The sequence below is a fragment of the Leptonotus elevatus genome, chromosome 10 (assembly GCF_054856555.1).
Source record: "Leptonotus elevatus isolate MCC_2025b chromosome 10, RoL_Lele_1.0, whole genome shotgun sequence".
NCBI classification, from domain to species: Eukaryota; Metazoa; Chordata; class Actinopteri; order Syngnathiformes; family Syngnathidae; genus Leptonotus; species Leptonotus elevatus.
In genome coordinates this window covers 2763989-2786312 of record NC_141248.1, presented here as the reverse complement: position 1 = coordinate 2786312, position 22324 = coordinate 2763989, and the positions used below count along the sequence as shown (strand labels likewise).

At 40.2% G+C, this 22324-nt stretch overlaps 1 protein-coding gene across 2 annotated transcripts in view; it reads right to left on the bottom strand.

Annotated features, from left to right (window-relative positions):
* Positions 1 to 22324, bottom strand: part of LOC147166742 (receptor-type tyrosine-protein phosphatase gamma-like) — a 385386-nt gene that overhangs the window by 19549 nt on the left and 343513 nt on the right. For both annotated transcript variants that reach the window (XM_086086609.1, XM_086086610.1), the window contains exons 14-22: positions 16820 to 16911; positions 10701 to 10792; positions 8643 to 8739; positions 7942 to 8024; positions 6534 to 6668; positions 3471 to 3605; positions 3106 to 3281; positions 1629 to 1764; positions 1162 to 1308 (exon numbers count right to left, since the gene is read on the bottom strand). In XM_086086609.1, the coding sequence (XP_085942735.1) occupies positions 1162 to 1308; positions 1629 to 1764; positions 3106 to 3281; positions 3471 to 3605; positions 6534 to 6668; positions 7942 to 8024; positions 8643 to 8739; positions 10701 to 10792; positions 16820 to 16911 (1093 nt within the window). The remainder of the gene's footprint in view (positions 1 to 1161; positions 1309 to 1628; positions 1765 to 3105; positions 3282 to 3470; positions 3606 to 6533; positions 6669 to 7941; positions 8025 to 8642; positions 8740 to 10700; positions 10793 to 16819; positions 16912 to 22324) is intronic.

Here is a 22324-nt window from a genome sequence, read left to right as displayed (position 1 = left end):
AGACCCCCCCCACCGGGCCACCAACCAGAGTCCTTCACCAACCCCAGAAACATCTAAATTCCAACAAATCAGGGAGATCTCAAGAGACCAAAAGGAGAGACTGAGGAAAGGAAGGAAGGACAGACGAAGCAGAGTGAGATCCACAGACACCAGCCTCCACCGATTCAATGACCTGAGGAAGAAGCAGATTGTGTCTGAGTTTCGATAGATGCTGGTGTGGTGGATCTGGCATGCATGAAAATCTCCACCAAAGAGGGGAGCCGTCGACCCCTGCCAGGACAGAGCAAGCGCAACACCTCAGGGCCCCCCAGGCCGCGGCAGCGCCAAAGGACGACCCCCGGGCCCCGCCAGGCCCACCGGCCGGAGGGCAAACCCAGGAGCAGGAGCGCCCCCCACCCCAACATGGCCCGCGTCCCCAACCTAACGCAGCAGGACGGGGCACTGCAGGCCCGCCAGGCACCCCACCGGTCCACAGCCACCGCTCCCCCCACGCCCCCCCCCCCCCCCCCCCGTCCCCCCACCCCAACCAAGCTGCCCCCGACCCCCAGATCCCGGGGACCCCCCGCACCCAGGCATCGGCGCCGAAGAGGGGCCGGACAGCGGAGCGGAGAGGGCACCCACGCCCACCCCCCGCCGCGTGGAGGGACGGAACACCGGGGGCAGAATGGGAGATGGGGGTACCCCCGAACCCCAGGCCCAGCGGGGAAAGGCCCCGGTCGTCACCCCAGCATTCTTAGTGAAAGCTAACCCCTGTTACTGAGTCCGCCAGCTCGCCGACTGACAAACTCTACCCCTAAACCTTGAATGTGACCCCACTCAGTGTATATACAAGTGTGTGTGTGTGTGTGTGATGCATTAAAAAAAAAAAATAGGGCGGCGGGGACACGGACAGGGGACCGCAGCACTGCTCTATACTGCAGTCTGCCCCAACCGATGGCACCCCCCCCCCCCACACACACACAGTTGTGTGGTGCATTAAAATTGGAAGGGAGTTGTAGGGCGAAGACGGTGTTTCCACCCTACCCCACCCCCCCAAAGTGTGTTATGTGCCCTATATGTCTATAAAAGCGTATTGTGCAAAACTAGTGTAGTGAGTTAATGAAAGTAGCTAATAAAACGAAATGTGCTATTTGAGTATTTACAAATGATTTGTCCCTTCACCTTAAACTGTTTCTCCACACTTGTTCGACCACTGTGTCCCGGTGTCATGATGCTGTTTGTGTAGTGATGAAGTCTGTTGGCTGCAACCTCAGTCTCCTTGCCCAAGATTGTTTCCATCAAGGCATCATGGATAAACACGTATTGCTCCTGGAACAGGCAAGCAAAATGGGACAAATCACAGTGCATTTTCAAACATTTAACTTCATCATATCTACTTTGTCAATAAAAAAGTTGTAAATACACACTATTTATCTTAAAGTATGTCAGTGGTGGAACCGTGGAACAGAAACTAGTTAAAAGTACATAAACATATGCGTGAATATTCAGAAAACATTGCACACCTTCCATCCAACAGAAACAGTAAAAATACGCTTTTTGAAATTAAGAGCTTGACTGGGACTCTTGCACCAAAAAAAACCCCTTCCTAAAATAAAAAATATTTGTCTAAAACAAAGAAAAATACCAACCTCAGTCTGTACTAAGTAGTTGCGCTGAGAACGTATGTGTTTGAGAAAGCCGAGTACGTTAACAGTACACTTGTCCTTGATCTGCTTCAACATGCTGTCAATGACAATATAGGTCCCTGTGCGACCCACTCCTGCACTGCAAAACAATACAACAGTCAGGAAAAGCAGACAAAGGCACAATAACCACTTCAATCTGTGTATAATTTATTTTCAAAATTGACAAATGAAAAACAGAATTTTGACATTTATGGAGTTAAAATCATGCCAACCCCACAAACACACAAAACATGATTTACTCACACCCAACAATTCGCAAACATAATCAGTGTGTTTTGCAAATTCAAAACATCATTCACAAACTAATGCATTTTGTTTTGCACATAAGAACTAAAACTATCACCAGATCCACCACACCAGCATCTACCGAAAATTCGGTTTAGGTGAACGGTATGTGATTTTTAATAGGTTTTAGGTGAATTAATGAGTACATATGTACACCCACACCCACATACTCACACACATACAAAAAAAAAAGAAGAAAAAAAAAAAAAAGAGAGAGCAATGATGATGACATGTCGAATCGGTAAGATTGAATGAACTGTAACTATCAAACAAATACATCCTGCTTCAGAAACAAATGCAGCATATTTTACATTATACAAAGAAAAATTTCTTCAATCCTTCAAGTATACAACAAAAATCTTTCGAGTGCAAAAAATATATTTCAAGTACAAACTAAAATCTTTCAAGTATGAAAAAATATCCTTTAAGTGCAAAAAAATAATAAATCACGTACAAAAAAAGCAATTCTACAACTACGGATAACAGTCACGTGACTTTTGGCACTAATATTCCGCCTAGCAGATCCACGCACACAAGCTCACAGATCCACACACCCAAATGCCAGTAAACTTTACAGCAGGGGGCGCTGTTGAATCAGTTTAAGCTAAGCCAACAGGAGAACTGCATTAGATTCCTAAGTTTGTCACAATGAGCAGTCAGCAAGTGAGTTTGTAGTAGTTACTGGTGAAAAATCAAATGTTAGCTAAAACTCCAGAAATGTCTGTTTGGGTAGGATGATAAATATGCACTTTATGTAAAATAAATATTTATGTAAAGTACATATTTATACTTTGTACATATTAAATATAATATAATGCAATCTTTGACTTTGGGAATTGAAAATGACAACAAACTGACACGTTGTGATGAATACATACAGTATGTGAACCAAACACTGTAGATATTTACAAATGGTAACTTGCCAAGTGATGCATTGAAATATTCCTGTACAAATTGCACACAGTATTTAGTTGAAAACCTCTACTTTTGGTAATGATTAGTATGAGGATACATACAAAAATTTATGTGATCCAACCATAGGTGACATTGGTGAAGAGAATTGATGGATGGATGGATGGATGGATGGATGAATGAAAAATAAGTGACAGTAAACAAAATGTACATCAGCTGTTACCTGCAGTGGACAATCATCGGCCCCATATCAGGCGTTTGTGCAGCAGAGGACCGGCGAACAAATGTGAGGACAGGCAAGGTATATTCCGGAACGCCCATGTCGGGCCACTGTGTATAATGATACTGGAGCACGTTCCGGTCACTCTGGGCCCGTGTCTTCGGGTGCCTCTTTCCACCCTAGATTGTGGAACAGAAGAGAAGTGCGGGCATTTAAGAGCAATCTTTTCACAAAAGCATAAATTCTCCACAATATGTTGGACACATCGTGGAATTGCCCACATAATAGTCAAAATTACATAGAGTAAAGAAAAAATAAGGGACACCACAGTGATCAAGATGTTAAAAAACAAACAAACAAAATCTTACCTTTTTCACTTTAGTGTTACTCAGTGTAAAATGTCGAACAGTGTAGCAGGCATGAACTCTGGTGCTTTTCAGTGTGACAACTAAGTTGCCATATTGCTCACTATTCTCTGTTGGCCAGTACTGGTCACATTTTCTCTGCAATCGACAACAATAACACCCAGACATTATTATATTTATTTATTTAATTTTACATTTTTGTTATTTGTGTAATTGTGAAATAGATATTTAAAAATATATTACTGTTAAATAAACAATGATGAACATTTATTACCACCCCAAATAAATAAATAACATAAAAAAGAAAGAAAGAACAAAAAAGAGAGTACAAAAGTACCGAAAATTCGTACCGTTGAGTACCGGTATCGATTCCTAGGTACAGAGAATTGAAACAGCACCGTTTCAAATGTGAAAGGTACCCATCCCAAACTGTGGCAGTTATCTCTCATATAAATCAGTCATACCAACAAATTATTTAAATTTCAAAATCGTGAGTCTTTACACAGTATTGTGAGGTTTTCTTATTTCGCCAACCTACCCACAATATCGTGATAATTATATTGTGATAATTACATTATTATTTATTGCATCGTAATGTTTAGATATTGTTACATTCCTAGTTAATATATTACAGTGTCAATGTTTGCTATTTTATAATATTAAGTAGGAATGGGCAAGTACCAATACCAGGTATCGGTGCCGATACGAGGTTCCTTTTAAGGTATCAGCACAGGTAGTGCCCTCTTGTGGCCATTTTACGATCGGGGACTTAAAGCACACGTCTGACAGATGCCCATTGAGATGAATATTACATTTAATTTCACACAATTTTAAGGATTATATTCTATATAGTGATATATAGGCCTTTGTTTAAAATTATGTCTTTGTTTTTTGGGGGAAATTTTATGTATCAAAAGTACTAGTTCGTCCCCAGCGAACATGTACAGTTGGGGCCCATATGGGCACCACTTGGTCTAGTTGGGCTTTGGCTGGGCATGGGCTTAGAGTGGGCTTTGTTGTTGGGCCCCACTTAGGCAGTAGGTGGGCAGTAGATGGGCGAAACTAAGTATGGGCAATAAGTGGGCTCTGGCTGGGCTTTACTCCAAAATTCAAATTTTGCACAATAACAGCAATTAAGTAAAATTTTCTTTTGGAAAAAAAATATATAATTCAACTTAATAATGACACATTCTTGAAATAATCGCCTAAGTAATTTTTCCTCCCAGATTTTTCAGGAAACAATTTTTTTAAACCTTTTCCATCACAAGAAGATCATTTAGGCAAAAATAAAAAAAAATTGAAGAAAAAAATGACTTGGGCAATTATTTCAAGAGGGTGACGCTATGTATTATTTGGACTATTAATGGGCCATTTCATACAAGTTTGATAGTGCAAGATTAATATTAAAACCTAGAAGAAAGTGCTGCACAGCATTCCGAAACGATATGGGAAAACCCCTCCCCCTTTGAGCCAATTAAAGGAAGTCTGCTAACTGGCAACATTTTGCCACCTCAATAAGTACTTCAGGTTTATTTGAGTTGGAAAAATAATAATTCTGTTTGATGTTGTCCGTGCTGCCGGTGGTAGCCACATTGGCCACTTATAAAACATTAAACAAAAACTTCAAGGTACGTACAAAAATGTGTCCAAGCTACAGTTTTTTATTGTTTTTAATTTCTGAAATATTGCATACATTTTGACATATTCTTTTTGCATCACCATGTAGGAAGTTTACATTTCGAGATGAAATTTTTGGGAACAGATTTCAACTTTTTAAGTGTAATTTTAATATTTTCAGAGTTAAATGGTGTCCAAACAAGGTGTTATTTTACAGAGTCGTAGATTTGAGAAGTATTTAAGCTCCACCTTCACACCAGCACGAGTTGGCGGTATTTTCCTTTTCCTCGCTTGTCACAGGAATCGCTGACATTCGAATAAAAGGAATTTGGGCACTGGAAGTAATTTTAACTTACAGAAGTAACTTCCCCAAAAACTGGACTGTTAAAATGTGGATCCTAAATCAGTGATAGGCTGATGTCACGTTAAATGTATTTAAAATATCAATTTTGTCATGTCTCTAACTTTGGTTCCAAGGTATCCTGGTTCAAACCCCTGTCACGGCAGCCATTTTTAGGAGCCAACTGTTAACTAGGACCCAGCTGGGTAGCCCAGATGAGGCCCATTCACCAGCCCATTCCATACCCATGTGGGTTTTAGCTAGCTAGCTAGCATATGAGGCCCACCTTGAGCCCATCTGGGCTTGCCCACATGGGGCCACCATGAAATTCGTGGCCAAAATTAACTGGCCTAGCTGGGCAGCCCAAATGGAACCCATTCACCAACCCATATCCAACCCACATGGGCCCCACATTGGTGTGTTGACAGGGTAGTGGTACCGGTGCTTGGTTTTGGTGTCGGTGATTATTCAAGAGTCGAGCACTGGTATCAGTCACAAAAAAAAAAAGTAGTATTGGACATCTCTAATATTGAAACATGATCAAGAGGAGAGTGACATGAATGACGCTTTTCATCAGCAAGATACGAGTACCATGAGTACATGATTGTGTACATGCTAGATGTATGGTTTTGATTCTTTAAGATCCTCTCCGCCGTCATCTTGTGGCAACTACCCAGTGGTAGAGTGTCCGCCCTGAGACTGGGAGGTTGTGGGTTTAATCCCCGGCCATGTCATACCAAAGACTATAAAAATGGGACCCATTGCCACCCTGCTTGACGCTCAGCATTAAGGGTTGGAATTGGGGGGTTAGATCACCAAATGGTTCTCGAGCGCGGCCTTTGCAGCTGCTCACCGCTCTCAGGGGATGGGTCAAATGCGGAGAATGAATTTCGCCCCACTTAGGTGAGTCTGACAATCAGTGGTACTTTTAACTTTACAAACACAAAGGTTTTTTAAGCAGGGCAACCTTTTAACAATAGCATGAGATCACTGTGCTTACTGTGGTGCATTTCTTTATGTAATCAAAGAGGAGTTAAACATTTTTGAGAAAACATGTTTAAAAGTTCAGTAGAGTGTGTGTGCGCAAAGCATGTGTGTGTCTCACATACTCGTCCTTTTTCGACTAAGTTAGTGATCATGACGATGATGCCTGTATTCTGGTCCCACACCATCCACCAAAAATCCTCAAAGGTAGACTTGAGTGGGCCCTGGGCTGCAATGTAGGCATTGGGCTTGTTGTAACCCTGAAAGAGACATAATGTACTACAATTTAATTATACAAGACAATATAAGAAACTATGCATGCAGTCATTTTCAAAAATAGTATACAGTAGGTACTGTATAAAAACTAAACACTCTTTTTAATGCCAACTTTGTGATGTAAAAATTGGATCAAGACGGACATAAATTCGGAACTTTTTTTATTTAATAACTGGGAAATACACAAATAGCAAAAGAAAATATGCTTGTATAATAGAGTACAGCTAAGTGTGGTAAAAAAAAAAAGACTTATTTGGAATTTTTTGTCACACAATTGTAAAAGCGCTCCAATTGTGTCACAATGCTGCGGAAACTCCTGACTACAGACCTCTTCAGGCCACTCCAAAGATTTTCAACTGGCCTCAGTTCTAAATGCTGGTTACACCATTTTCTTTTGCTGCTGCTGATTTTGGCGCATCCTTTGTGTCTTTGAGTCGTTCTGAAAGGTGAATTTGCTTTTCACAACAAACTTCCGAGCAGACGCTTGACGGCTCATTCCGAACCCTCACCCTCATCCCTATTCCTGGCGAGTGAATTTCACCCAAGTCCCTTGGATCACAGTTTGCATTCCAATGTTGTTAACTCCCTTACACGATTTCTGTTTAACATGTATGTTTTACTTAAAATGTGTAAACTAGCTCATTGACTTCCATCCATTTTCACTGAAGCAACCCCCTTCGCTCCCGGCTGTTTTACTGTTTTTTGACGGATTTTGCAAGGCACACAGAATATTGTGTTCTATTGCTATAAAATCAAAAGAAAGATTAGAGTCTCTTCTTTCATCAGGAAAAAAAAGTATATTTGCATCTGTTTCCGTTTTGCAGCAATTAGCATTAGAATATAGGTAAGTTTAATCGATACGTTCCTAGTGAAAACACTGTCAAAAAGAGCTTGTTGCAATATGGCCCTGGCTGATCTCTTATACTCTGCTGCCACCCGCTGGTCGTTTTTTGTAATAACTACCATTGTTTTAAGCCACCTCTTCATGTCAGAAGCTGCATCAAAGCCTTTAGTATACTCTTGCATAAAAACCATACAATATGTTTTTGGGAGTGAAGGACAACATTAAAAAAAACTTATTTACATGTTTTTGGGTTTAAATACTGTATATGTTCTGAATTTTTTAATTGGCGTTTAACCACAACAAAAAATTGCATCTTTTCTTACCTTTTATATAAACTACACACATACACACACACAGACCCAAAAAAAACTAAAAACCTCAGATGAGTGCATAGATTGTGTGGAAACACTCACATCCACATAGTTGGCATTGATGTAGTCAGTGTATTTGGAATCCTTTCCCACCGACATTCTTAACTTCACTCTGCTGTGGTCATCTGCGCATAAAACATACTGCAGTTGGTAAGTAATGCTTGCATTTTGAAGGTAAAACCAGTTCAAGCATACAACTGTCCTGTTATGTAAATCTAGGCACTGCCAAAGCACAGCACATTATCCCATTCTAGTTCAAATGATGTCCAACTAGGCTTTACACACCTGCTCTTTGCTACCAGCATGCACTCATGTGAACAAGATGCTGTTTCTAGAACAGTTCCAGACAGAGGTGGCAAATCCAGGTCCAGAAAGTAAAAACCCTGCCACAGTTTGGATTTAGCCCCTGATGCTAGCTAGCTAGCTCCCTAGCAGGTAAACGAGCACCATGGGCGCTAGCTAGGGAGTTATCTAGCTAGCACCTGGGGCTAAAGCCAAACTGTGGCAGAGTTTTACTTTCTGGACCTGAATTTGCCACCTCTGGTTCCAGATACATGGAATGAAAATCTAAACACAAAACTTTTGTTTTTGCTCCCATTTTTTTGTGAGCTGGACTAAAGAGCTAAAACTTTTTCAACATAGACAAAAGTCAAATTTGATTCACAAATCTGTCTAAATGTGTGTGTGCTTTTTTAACTGCTTATCTTTTTGTGTTGAAATACGTCTACATTTGCTTCACTCACAGGCCACTATGTTGATATATCGATTCTTATGCTTGTTTTCAGGATGGTTGGAGTTTTCCGATGTGATCTTCATTTCTGCAGTGCAACGCTGAACCTCCTAGGGAAGCATCCCACGCACAACAGCGTGTACAAAGATACAAACAGACACATAAATAAATACACACACTTTTGCTTGCATATCCTTGCACAACTTTGTAACTGCAATGTTTCCAGTTCTATTGCCTTTCACAAAGGCTGTTTTCCTGGTTGTACCTGTTGGGGTGGATTCCATTTTGAGTTTTTCTCTCCCTTGATCTATCTCCCTTTTTAATGTGTCTTTTTTTTTTTTGCTCTCCAGTGTGTTTCACTGTTTCTTTCCAGAAATTTGAAACAAATAAAACTTGGAATACATTTTTGCAACTCATAATACAAAACAATGAACAGTAACAGTTAGACTCAGAATTTAACATTTTATTGTATACATGATTCACCCAAGACAGATACTGCTGCATTATGTTTTACGGTTTGTAGTCCCAAAAATTACACAATGTAATGCTGATTTTGGGAGTCTGTGACATTCAGCAGTTAATCTATAGCAGGGGTGGGCAAGTTCGGTCCGAGTGTGCCCCCTTGTGATCTAATGGATAAGCCGCACCTTTGTATTAGCCGCAGGGTCGATTGCAAGTGAAAAAGTAGCAGCTTATAGTCCAGAAATTACTGTAGATCAGGGGAAGGCAAGTTCGGTCTTAGAGAGCCGCAGTCCTGCATGTTTTCGGTGTCTCCTGCCTCCAACCCAGGTGTTTGAAATCATCAGCTCATAATTACGTTCTACAGGAGCCTCTCAGCTGTGTTTGAGGAGGGAGACATCAAAAACATGCAGGACTGCGGCTCTCTAAGACCGAACTTGCCTACCCCCGATCTACAGTAATTTCTGGACTATAAGCCGCTACTTTTTCACTTGCAATCGACCCTGCGGCTAATACAAAGGTGCGGCTTATCCATTAGATCCCAAGGGGGCACACTCGGACCGAACTTGCCCACCCCTGCTATAGATTAACTGCTGAATGTCACAGACTCCCAAAATTCATTAGATAACAAGGGGGCACACAATAAAGGAAGCGCAAGAGCGTCAGGCAGAGTAAAACAAACCAAGTGAGCCCAAATACAGTAGGATAGACAGAGCGAGAGTGAGACAATTTGCGCCATCATTATGGAAAAGAATGTAGCGGGAACCCAGTGCTTTAACACTAAAACACCTGCGGCCTACAGTCAGATGTGGCTTATATGTGTAACAAACTCAAATATTCCCCAAACACAAAGCAAGGAATATAATCTGCGTGTCAATTTACATCAGCTGCAGTGCAGTGCATATGCGGTGTGGAAGGTTTCCGCAGATTTGCAGATTTTCATGAAGCTGAAAAAATTACACGAGTCGGACAGAAAGTCAAGCGTCGGCATCAAGGTATATGCGGTATATTTTAAAATAAAACTGTTCGCAAACTTGTTTTTTTGGGATGGAAGTTACATACATAGCTTGACATGAGTCGGACATTTAAAAGATGAAAAAAATAGCTCAGATTAAATTAAACATGACAAAATAACACTATTTAAACACAAAACGTACTTACCCATGGTAGAAGAGCCATGGTAGAAGTCACAAAAATAATATCCAAAAGCATATCGATGTGACAACAGGCAAGTGTGGCTATTCTATACAAATAGGACTCTTATATACACGGCTGTTATCGCGTGAACTCAACTCTCGAGCGTGAACCCCCGTGATCTTGTGGTCTGGCGGGTGCAGATTTCCGGACACGGACAGCTCACGCAACGCACGCGGTGTGAATTGCAGCCCGTGCGGCAGGCGTACGGAAAACGCACCGTGGCCGTTCCGCAGTCAGTGTGATTTGGGCGTTATAGTCCAGAAATTACTGTACAGTATCTGCCAGGCCAACAGCTTCTGGTATCTAGAATAGGCATGGTTAACAAGGAACATGGCCACTTGATTTTGCTCTAACCCACCAATCTTATTTTATCTGGGGTTAGTACTTACTAGCAGAAAAAAACTTGACAACTTACCTCAAAATCCTGTGAGTATCCATGCAAGTTATTTGAGGAGAGTTCCAAGACATGCTTGACGAAGTGCTTCACTTGAAGGACTTTTATGTCATCTGAAGTGGACGAATGAGACCAGAGTTAAACCACCTTAAAAATAATAGTACAACCATGAGCAGAACATGGAATATTTCCAACTGGCACAAAAAGGTCATTTCTGATTTGACGGCATACTTTGTTGTGGTGAAAGAAATATTCTTTGGCATTATCAGCAATAAACTGTTGAACCTTACAGAACTATTTAACCCTTTAAATTATTTTTGATATTTTGATTTGGGGGGGTGGGGTGGGGGGGGGGGGGCTGTGGACCGGTGGGGTGCCTGGCGGGCCTGCAGTGCCCCGTCCTGCTGCGTTGGGTTGGGGGCGCGGGCCGTGTTGGGGTGGGTGGCGCACCTGCTCCTGGGTTTGCTCTCCGGCCGGTGGCCCTGGCGGGGCCCGGGGGGCGTCCTTTGGCGCTGCCGCGGCCTGGGGGGCCCTGAGGTGTTGCGCTTGCTCTGTCCTGGCAGGGGTCGACGGCTCCCCTCTTTGGTGGAGATTTTCATGCATGCCAGATCCACCACACCAGCATCTATCGAAACTCAGACACAATCTGCTTCTTCCTCAGGTCATTGAATCGGTGGAGGCTGGTGTCTGTGGAGCTCACTCTGCTTCGTTTGTCCTTCCTTCCCTTCCTCAGTCTCTCCTTTGGTCTCTTGAGGTCTCCCTGATTTTTTGGATTTGTTGGAATTTAGATGTTTCTGGGGTTGGTGAAGAACTCTGGTTGGTGGCCCGGTGGGTGGTGTCTGGTCGGTGCTGGATTTCACTTTCCTTTCTTTTCTTTGGTCCTTCCTCGGGTCTCCTGACGGCGGTGTTCGGTTTAGGTGAACGGTATGGGATTTTTTTTAATAGGTTTTTGGTGAACTAGCGAATACACACACACTCGCACGCACACACGCACATACATTCTCACCCACATACAAAAAAAAAAAAAAAAGAGCAATGATGATGACCGAATGAACAATATTGAGCTCTTTTAGAAGAAATTTATTTTATTTTTATTTTTTTTTGACAAGTATGTTTAACATAATTTTGAAACTGGATTGGTGTTTAAGTTATCAGAGTATGTTGTTACAGTTTATAAAGGCAAGCATAGTTAAAGATGAAGTTTAGGTTTCACTTTAGATTGAATATGCCACAAAACCTCTAATTTCTTGAGTAACAAGCCAGAGTTTTAATAGTTTTGGATATTTCATTATAGTTAATAAACATTTAGTTTTTTTTAAACTCCAGTTAGTTTTAGTTTTTAGAGCAAGTTTGTTATGATGTTTGTCTTTTTGTTTTATATTTGTTTTATTTTTATCATTTACATATAGAGTGTTTGTCGAGTGCAAGATTAATAAATAAAAAAGTCACTAATAAAGTAAACTCCAATTCAGAAATGACCAATTTGACCTTCCTGCTTTTGTATGGATGTACAGCTATACCGGAATAAGTACATTGAAAATGAACCCTGAAAGTACATGCATTATATTAAAATTACAAAGACAAAAACAAAGGAAATTTCTGTTATAATTTAGTTAGTTTTATAAACGCAAAATACAGTTTCAGCTGTCTTTTTTTTATGCATCCATCCATCCATTTCCTGAACCGCTTATTCTTCACAAGGGTCGCGGTGGTGCTGGAGCCCATTTTTAATGCATTTCCTTTTTATTTTATTAACGACATTTAAAAAAAATAATTGTATTTAACCAGGAAAATCCCATTGAGATCCGTAGATCTCTTTTTCGAGGGAGTCCTGGCCAAGAGGTGCAACACAACACAACATTATGTACAGTTAAAACAATAAATTAAAAACAGCAACAGGTTAATGACTTAATTTCCATGTCCTTTCAAATGGCATCAAACTGAGACAAAGTCATGAGATCTGGAAGTTGAATTGTCTTTTGTAAAACAAATTCCAATCCGTAGGTGCTTGATACTGAAAAGGGAGGGAGGTGTCTTATTTTGCAACAGAAAAATGAACTATAAAATGTTATGCGTTTGCCAATCTGAAATGTTGATACTATGAAAAACTGTGAATGTGTTCCATGTATGTAGGCAATTCCCCCACTTAACTTTTTGTAAGCTTTGGGTTACATTCTGTTGATATTGTCTGTGTTGGAATTGATTAAATCTTGACCTCAGAATCTTGTCAAAGATAGGACCATTTTGATCATTCTTCACTAAATTCTCCCTAAGCAGGTAATTTCCCACCAGCCTCTTTGTGAAACCTGACATGCGAGACAGAACCTCCTGGTGGGGTGCCAGCAATAGGATAAAACCCAGGACTCAACCCCCATCTCGCTCTCTTCTCTTTGTGCTTCTTGCCTTTAGTCTCTGTCTACAAGCGGTAGCTCTGTACCAGTTCCTTCCCACCAAATTTTTCGCCCCTTTCTAATGGTGGGAATGCTAAGATCATCACTTCAGTTTTTCTCTTTTCCTGTTTTTTCTTTGCTGAACTCACGGTCCCCGCGGCCCTGCCGCCACATTGTGACGGACTCTGCATTAACAACGCTGTTGTTATCTGCCAGGCTGCAGGCCTCCCAGGCATGCTCCGAAGCCGGACAAAAAGGGCCCCTCTGAAGCCAGCAGACCAGACTCTGAAAGATTGCAAACCCCAACTGCTCGACGAACTCTCTACCAGCTTTGAAAAACTTTGTTTTTCATCTCTTCTTCAACTGGCCTGCCAGCGAACCTCCAATCCGGGTAAACATCTACATACAGTATCTCAGAACAAAAACCAGACCAGCTATAAGTGCAATTTGTAGACATTAACCAGACTGTACAAATTGGTGCTTCTAATTGGGTTGAGTGCTTAGGTTTACTTTTGGTCCTATGTTTGCCTGATTTGAGAAATTTCATCACCTCATTTAAAACCGTTCCTCTTTAGCTGATTTTTCTCATGTTTGTTTATTTTAATCTTTTTCGTTCTTTCTTGTTAGTATTTCCTATCACAGTAGTTTTGCTTCTTTAGTTCCCATGTAGATTAGAAAATAAATGTGCACATAATCCTAACCTGACTGTGTACTGTGTGTTTAATAATTTATATTCACCTCGAAGCTGGAAAAAGAACTCACTCAAAAACTAGTGTAGTGTAGCAGCCTTATTTTAATGACCGATTTACAGAGGTTATCGTCTGTTATCTTGATAAAACTATTAAACTTAATAATTAATTGACCCAATTTAAGATACAGAAATGATGTCTCTGGATTGGCAGACCCGTGTGCCGGTCCCTATTTTGAGCCTCACTGGAAAGGTCTATTCAGGGGTGCTGGAGAGTAGGGTCTGTTGGGAAGTCGAGAATCAGATTCAGGAGATGTGTTCTTTTTATCCTTCCAGGGAACTGTGTTCACACCTCTATACCCTCACCAGAGTCTTCAAGGATGCATTGAGTTGAGTCATTTGACCGTGTCTGTCAGGCTGTTTGGTCCCTGTACCACAGAGAGTTTGGTCCTCATTCCTGGTAGTAAGCTGGTTTTGTTTCAAGTGAGAGTTGGACTCCACCAAGGGTGTTCTTTGTCACCGATTCTGTTCATAAACGTTATGGGCAGAATGTCTTGGTACAGCTAAGGTGTTGAGGGGTTCCGACTTGGTGGCCTCAGTATTCTATCCCTGCTTTTTGCAGATGCCGTGATACAGTTGGCTTCATCAATCTCCAACTCTCAGTGGAGCGGTTCATAGCCAAGTATGAAGCGGTTAAGATTAAAATCAGCACCTCCAAATCTCAGACCATGGCCCTCAGTCACAAAAGGATAGAGTGCCCTGTCTAAGTATCTTGGGTTTTAGGATAAAGCGGTAGTTCAACAGGTGGACTGGTGCAGCATTTGCAGTGATGCAGAATCTGTATCGTCTGTCGTGGTGAAGAAGAACCTGATCCCTAAGGCAAAGCTTTCAATTTACTGGTCCATCTATGTTCCTACCCACACCTATGGTCACGAGCTGTTGGTCATGACCAAAAGAACCAGAACCCGGACACAAGCGGCTGAAATTAGTTTTCTCCGTAGGGTGTCCGGGTTGTCCCTTAGAGATTGGGTAAGCTCAGTTATCCAGGAGAGGCTCAAAAAAAAGCGATGCCACCTGGTGAGGTGTTCTGGGCATGTCCCACGCTGGAGACTCTGGACAGACTATGCCACCCAGCTGGCCAGGGAATAAATACCTTGGGAATGCCAGGGAAGGCTGGAAGAACTGGATGAGGTGGCGAGAGGAGTCTGGGCTTCTCCGCTAAAGCTATTGCCCCCGCGACCTGACCCCAGATAAGCGTAAGAAAATCGATTGACGGATGGATGGATGAGTTGTACAGGTTAAAGATCACATTAATGGTGGAAAAAATTGTGAAAACATTTATCTTGGTCTCATCTTTTTAGAGCACAAAAACTTGCCATTTGAACATTAATTGAGTAGACTTTTTATATCCACTGTAAATAACAGTAAAAAAATCTCTCACTTCGTCCCAGAGCCAATGTCAGTTTAGTTTTCATCAAATATTAACAATATTATGCATGCATATTCTCTCTCACGTTGTCTATTCTTAGTAAACACAGCAGGCTGCAGCGTATTAAGAGACATTTGGATCCAATGATACAATCTGCTCTCTTGCTTTAATATATAATACACCACAGTACATCCTTCAGTTGACCTGTTCTAACCCTCAACAAGAAGGACCTTGGTACGGACATTAAATTTCATGTTCAGCCTAATAATCATAAAATAACTGATGATTAGGCGTGGGAATCTTGACACCTCATGACTATTTGGATTACGACTCAGAGAGCTAAGGCTTGATTTGATTGCCAATGATCAATTATCTTGTATTAATGCATCATTTCTTTCTGTAGATGTATTTTTTCTTAATATGTGTGAGCATTTACACATCTTCAAACAGGACTTATGATGACCCATACTTTTTGGATTAAAATAAATTATAGTTATCTACGGATGTGCATGGTCAGTTACCATCAGCTCCTCTCGACAGGCTGTTGCATCGAGTTAGGATGTGTTTCTTAAAAGACTTACCAAGTGTGTTTATCTTTATTTATCCAATATTTGACAATTGTATGACATAGTTAAAATCTTTTTGAGTGTGAATAAAATACTTCAGTTCATTTAATTAATTTCATTCAGTTAGCATGCCTCGACAACCTCAACAGACTGCCGCTGAGCGCATGTGCAGTATTACTTTCAGCTTGCCTCGGCAATTCATCTCCCCTCGGCACTACACCTACATGAGTAGAGAAACTAAAAATTAACTGCTCAATTCCTCATTCTCTTCTAAGTGAGCCATGGAGAGACTTGCGATATTTTCAGAGGTTTAAGTGTGCATAAGTAGATTGATTGACATTTTATGACATAAGCGATGTATGTACAATGACTTTGAATGAACAATTTGTGTCTGGTTCCTCTGCTGACCCCCATAGGAAGAGATAGGGGAGGTGGTGGTTGGGGGAGGGGGGGGGCTGGGGCTTATGTACATAATGCAAAGGAAATAGATTTCCCTATATTTAGCTTCAGTATTTACTGCTTTTTCCAAAACAAATTTATCAAATTAAAACTTGCAAACTGGTTTCATTATTCCGATTGGAAATGCATAAAAAAAAAAATTGTGAAAAATTGCCCATCCTGGCAAAATAGTTCCTTAATATAGTAATATTCTACAAGGTGACTGACTATTTCCATAACAAAATTATTTTCTATAAAGATACTTGTACTCTTACTCAAGTACCACTTTCTGGTACTTTATACAAGGCTGAGTATGGCATTTACATATCACCAAAAAAGTTAGTTTTGTTCATCGGTACCATTTCGCCTGTCTTTTGTGAATTTATTTATTTATTTTCCCTATAGTAGCATATTGACTCTAATGGGTATTCACATACATCTTTATTTATCTTTTGTCTTGTAGGTAACCTAATGAGCAGTAAAATATGTGAATGTACACATTTAAAGTAAATTTTCTTAGCAAAAGAAAAATCACTAAACTCATCATGCAATAAATAGTCAATAACTAGTCAGCAATTAAAATAGTTATGAGTTCTAGAGTAGGTGAGAAGTACCACGCTGATTATTACCTGGGATGGAGGTGACGGGGGCTGTTTCATTCGCCACCATCCTGGGTGAACTGCTGTCCTCCACATAAAGATGTGTTGTCTGGAAACCACGCCTAGGAAAGAGACCAAGACTTTTAAGATAATTATTTTCGTCACATTTAAATTGTGTGTGAGATTTACTAACTGCTGTGCTGTAACACAAAATGCGTTGGCAATCGTAGAGATTGCAAATGAAGTCATAGCAAAAGGCTAAAAAATATTCGGATAACATATATTTTCTGATTCATTTAACGTTTGTCTTTCAAGTAAATTCTTATAAAGCGTTAGTCACTCATTCATAAGGACTTTGGGCTATGGATTTGGGGATAAAAAATTAAGAATGACAATTAGTTGTTGATACTTGGTGTCAAACTAGTGGCATTGCTCAGCTGGCAACACAAACTCAGCACTGCTGCGTATGTTTGTTTATAGTAGGGGTGTCCCGATTCATTGGCTACTATCATGATAAGCCTATATTCGTAAAAAAAAAAAAAAAGTGTGATCGGTGACCGCCAATTCAAGCCATTAATGGCCGTTCTATTACCCTATCATTCTTAAGTGGTATGTAAACTAACCATTCGTAGCATGCTCAAAGAAACAACAACAGTGTCATGTGAAAGTTAAATTTCTTATTCAGGGTTCTAAATTATCTTTTTTGATCACCAACCAATGTAGCTGGTATCTTTTTCCAAAGTTACCAGCCAAAAGAAATGTCCACCAGACAATTTTATATATATGTATATATATCTTTAGCTCTGCTGTTTTTTCATTTTATTTCCTACCTCATACTACATCTGTTCGTTTCTCGCACTGGTTGCAGTCTAGACTATAGCATTAAATACGGCCATATTTCACATCACAACGTAGCATTATTTATTTGTTTATTGTATTTATTTATTTATTTATTCATGACATCGTATGAAATTCTCCATTTTAAATTTTTTTAATTTCTCGAACTCTTAAATGTATGGGAACTTTTTCAGTTTCTCAAAGGGCTTAAACTGTATATTAATAATGAAACCAATTAATTTGATTATTATTATTTTTATTAGAACAGAGCTTTATTTTGAGAACTTCAAGAAAATACAATAATGCAGCAGCTACTTAAACCATGTTATTGAACATCTATTGATAGGCTAACTAACCTAGTGTTGACAAACAAAACTGCATTTGAGGGGCGCGTAAAGAAAATGTACATCTAATCTGAGCAGCATATGTTGTAAAATGTAAGTATGTATGTATGTATGTATGTTTTGGCTATCATGTTGTCAGCCTCACTGACAAGTAAATGCACAAGGTAAAATGACAACAAGAAAATCATTGCATCATACCCTCTGGAACTGAGCCGTCCCATATCCAATTAAATCACAATGCCACTGAATCAAATTGAATTAAATTGTTTCACTTTAACTAATTTGCTCCCAAAAAACATCTAAATACGTTCTATTTTAAATGTTTAAAATCCTAAAGTCCTAAAGACGCATTTATACGTTTTATTTTTTATGCTAGACCATACAGAAGGCTTTGATGCAGCCTCTCAACTGCAAAAGCGAAATAGATCAACCAGGGCCATGTTGAAACAAAGCTGTTTCCCCCACAGTTTAAAATTGTTTTGTGAATAATGATGAAACTTAGCTATACTCTAATGCTAATTGCTGCAAAACGGAAACAGATAGAAATATATTTTTTTATATTTTTAGTGGTAAACGTGCTGGATAATTAACCTTGTGGCTGTTAGTACAATTGACCAATAACCACAGGACATGCCAGGGCAAACATCTTCAATTAAATATCATGGTGACATTACTATATGAGCTGTGACAGCCAACATTGTTTTCTGTTTCTGTGTGACAATAAAACAACAGGTGAGTTTTGCGTATCTATCAATAAAATAATAACTATGCAATATTTGAGTAGAGTACAATAAGAATCAAACAAAATGTTGGCGTTTAAAATTTAATTAGGTGACATCTGTAAATCCATGAAGCACTTATAGTACTTGTGTGTTTGTTGATTGTTGATTGAAGAATACACCAACCTGCCTTTGTGAAGTTGTAAACTTAAATATAGTACTTAGTTGCTTTTCAAAGCACTCGTCATTCCCGTTGAAAGTGTGCACGCGTTCAAGCATGGGTCGTGTTACTCAACATGCTATTTGCAAGTCAGCTTGTGTGCGTATGTGCGTCCAAATCTGCAACAACTTCCCTAAATAACAACAGCCGTACCGGAATATGTGTGTTCAGAACCCTCCTACCTGTATTTGATACAGAGCAGAGAGCAAAACGCGTTCATCGTGAGAAACAAGCAGAAGGGAGCAGACGGGCTGCAGCATGCTGCTCCTAACATGAATTAAACACTGTGGCCAGTGCACAGAGGGAGACAGACCGAGGAGGAGGGGGGAGGGGGGAGGGGGGAGTGGAGCTTTCCTAACAAGGCATGAAGGGCAGGTTCTGAACCAAGGCAAGCCCAAGCCACTTCCTGGTTTGAGGCGCTGGTATCATAATGCATTCAGGACACATGTGACAAATGCCCAAACATAAAGGATTGCTTAAAAAAAAAGGTCCAAACATATTGGAGTGAAACCAACATCCAGAGAGGTGTCATCTGTAAGCTCTTCTTGTGCAGCGTCTGCTAATTTGCATCCAACTGCAAATTGGATGGTTCAATCATTCAATTCATTCAAGATGATTAGTAACTTGGAAAAGTGCAATTTCTGGAGAAATTGCGTGGTAATGCTGAATAGCTGAATGCTAAAATGTATTCCAAGCAGGAATCAAACCCTGATTTTCCACATGCCACTCATTTGCTTTAACGACTGCACTATTGTAGATAGGGAACTGGCTGTGACAATGTATGCATTGAGTAATCGAGTGTAATGAAAAGCTGAAAATATGGATTAACATTTTTTTATTTTTTTTAAAGTTTAAGTCAAATGACATTTACTGAAATTTATGTTAACTTGTTGTATAATGACTATTTCTGAAATTGAAGGAAAAAAAAGTTTTCCAAGCGGGGTTTGAACCCACACATCCACATGCCTGGGCAAAGCCAGGCAGATGTTTTACCAGCGAGCTAATATTGAAAAGTGTAATTTGATGCTGAAAGCTAGCATGAGCATTTAACCCCTTATTGTGCGGACATCCCACCAGTGGCAAAAAATTCTGTTATCTTGAAAAAATAAAAAATAAAAATACTCCAAATGGTTCAAGAACAGCTTCAAATTGCCCTAATGATAAGGGGTTAATCATTTCAGTGACATTATAATACATTTCCTGATATGATAGTCAGTTGGTATACATTTATATCACTTAGCATAATGGCAATGGGTATATTTGCAAAGTACAGTCGGAGGTGGGATTCAAACCCGCAACCTCCTAGTTACTGGACAATGCACCTTACCAACTGCGCCACTGAGCAGTATCAGAACTGAGAGAAAATGAATGGTGGAAAGTTGTATTTTTATATATTTAACGTTAAATTGTGCGAAAACTGTAAGTGATGTTGAATCAGACGATATATTCCCTGGTAGGCGTAACTTTTTGAAGCAAGTTGAAATTTGAATGGTGTAAAACAGATGTAAAATGTAGGAGTTTTTGCACATAAAAACTTTCAATGTCTGTCCCATTAAAAATTAATGGGAAAAAAGTTTATATTAAATGTTAAATTATGCAAAAACTGTCAGCATTCCCACAATCAACCATTGCTTGCAACTTTGCAAGTAATCAATGATATTGAATTGACTACCCACCCCATTGTTACCAAGTCCAATTATGGTAAATACGGTATGAGTGTGTGTTACCTCTTAAATGGTGAATAAAATCTAACATTGTCACACAAAGTGTTCCCTAAAATAGCAACATTTCCATACTTTCATAATAATAATAATAATAATAATAATACTAATACTAATACTAATACTAATACTAATACTAATACTAATAACAACATTATACACGTGAATGCATCATTACCACAGTATATGTTATGGGTGAAAAAGACTGAGCAAGGGTTGGGTCAGTAAAGAAATCCAGAGCTTTGCTTAGCAATAGGATTAACTAGACTCGCCCCACCCCCTACTACCTGCTGCCAGGCTTGATTTAATGTCAGTATGTTGGTTTAAGATGGATGGTGGTGATGGTGATTATCTAGGTTAAGGTTAATGCTGGGGGGATATCGGATGTGTGCGTGTGTGTGAGTGTGGCGGGGGCACAAAGTTTAATAACATAAACACAGACTTAGTATTGATTAAATGTTTGGCTATGATTTGATTTTGGTAATAAAAGACACACAATTGATAGAATTCTTGATAGAAAGACAATCACTTGCCGATTAAATTGATTTTGATACTGTCTTTGTACATGCATTTTTTTTTAAACCACTTGTCCTCTTCAGGGTCACAAAAAATGCTGACCTACTGTATGACTGTACTATTTAACAGTCAATCGCAAGGCTTAACCCAAAAACAAGACAACCATTCCTCATGAGTGGATTTATCATTGAGTCAGCATAAATAATTGCCTATAGCATTGGGGTTTCCGGGGGCCCCCCAAACATCTCGTGAAAATTGTTAGTTTTCTTCAAATTAAAGTATTAAACCCAAATTCCAATGAAGTTGCTTGGTAATAAATAAATAAATAAATAAATAAATAAATAAATAAATAAATAAAATCCCCAAAATAAAAATCCAGAATACAGTACACTGCTTTGCAAATCCTTTTGCAATCTATATTCAACGACAAAGACAAGATATTGAATGTGCAATGTAATCAACTTCATTGTTTTTTGTTGTTGTTTATTTTGTTGTTGCCAATATTCACTTATTTTTAATTTGATGTTTTTGGCGGAGAACATTGCATCTCTGCTTTTTGCACATGGCGTGGTGCTGTTGGCTTCATCAAGCCGTGATCTCTAACTCTTACTGGAGCGGTTCTCAGCCCAGTGTGAAGCGGTTAGGATGAAGATCAGCACCTCCAAATCCGAGACCATGATGCTCAGTCGGAAAAGTGTGGCATGCTCTCTCCGGGTCGGGGATGAGATCCTTCCCCAAGTGGAGGAGTTCAAGTATCTTGGGGTCTTGTTCACGAGTGAGGGCAGGATGGAGCGGGAGAACAACAGGCGGATTGGTGCTGTGTCTGCAATGATGCGGACTCTGTATCGGTCCGTTGTGTTGGTTACCAATCTATCTACGTTCCTACCCTCCCCTATGGTCACGAGCTGTGGGTTGTGACCAAAAGAACAAGATCCCGGATACAAGCGGCCAAAATGAGTTTCCTCCGCAGGGTGTCCGGGCTCTCCCTTAGAGATAGGGGTGAGAAGCTCGGTCATCAGGGAGGGACTCAGGGTCGAGCCGCTACTCCTCCGCATTGAGAAGAGTCAGCTGAGGTGGCTCGGGCATCTGGTGCGGATGCCTCCTGGACGCCTCCCTGGAGAGATGTTCCGGGCATGTTCCCCCGTCGGGAGGCCCCGGGGATGACCCAGGACACGCTG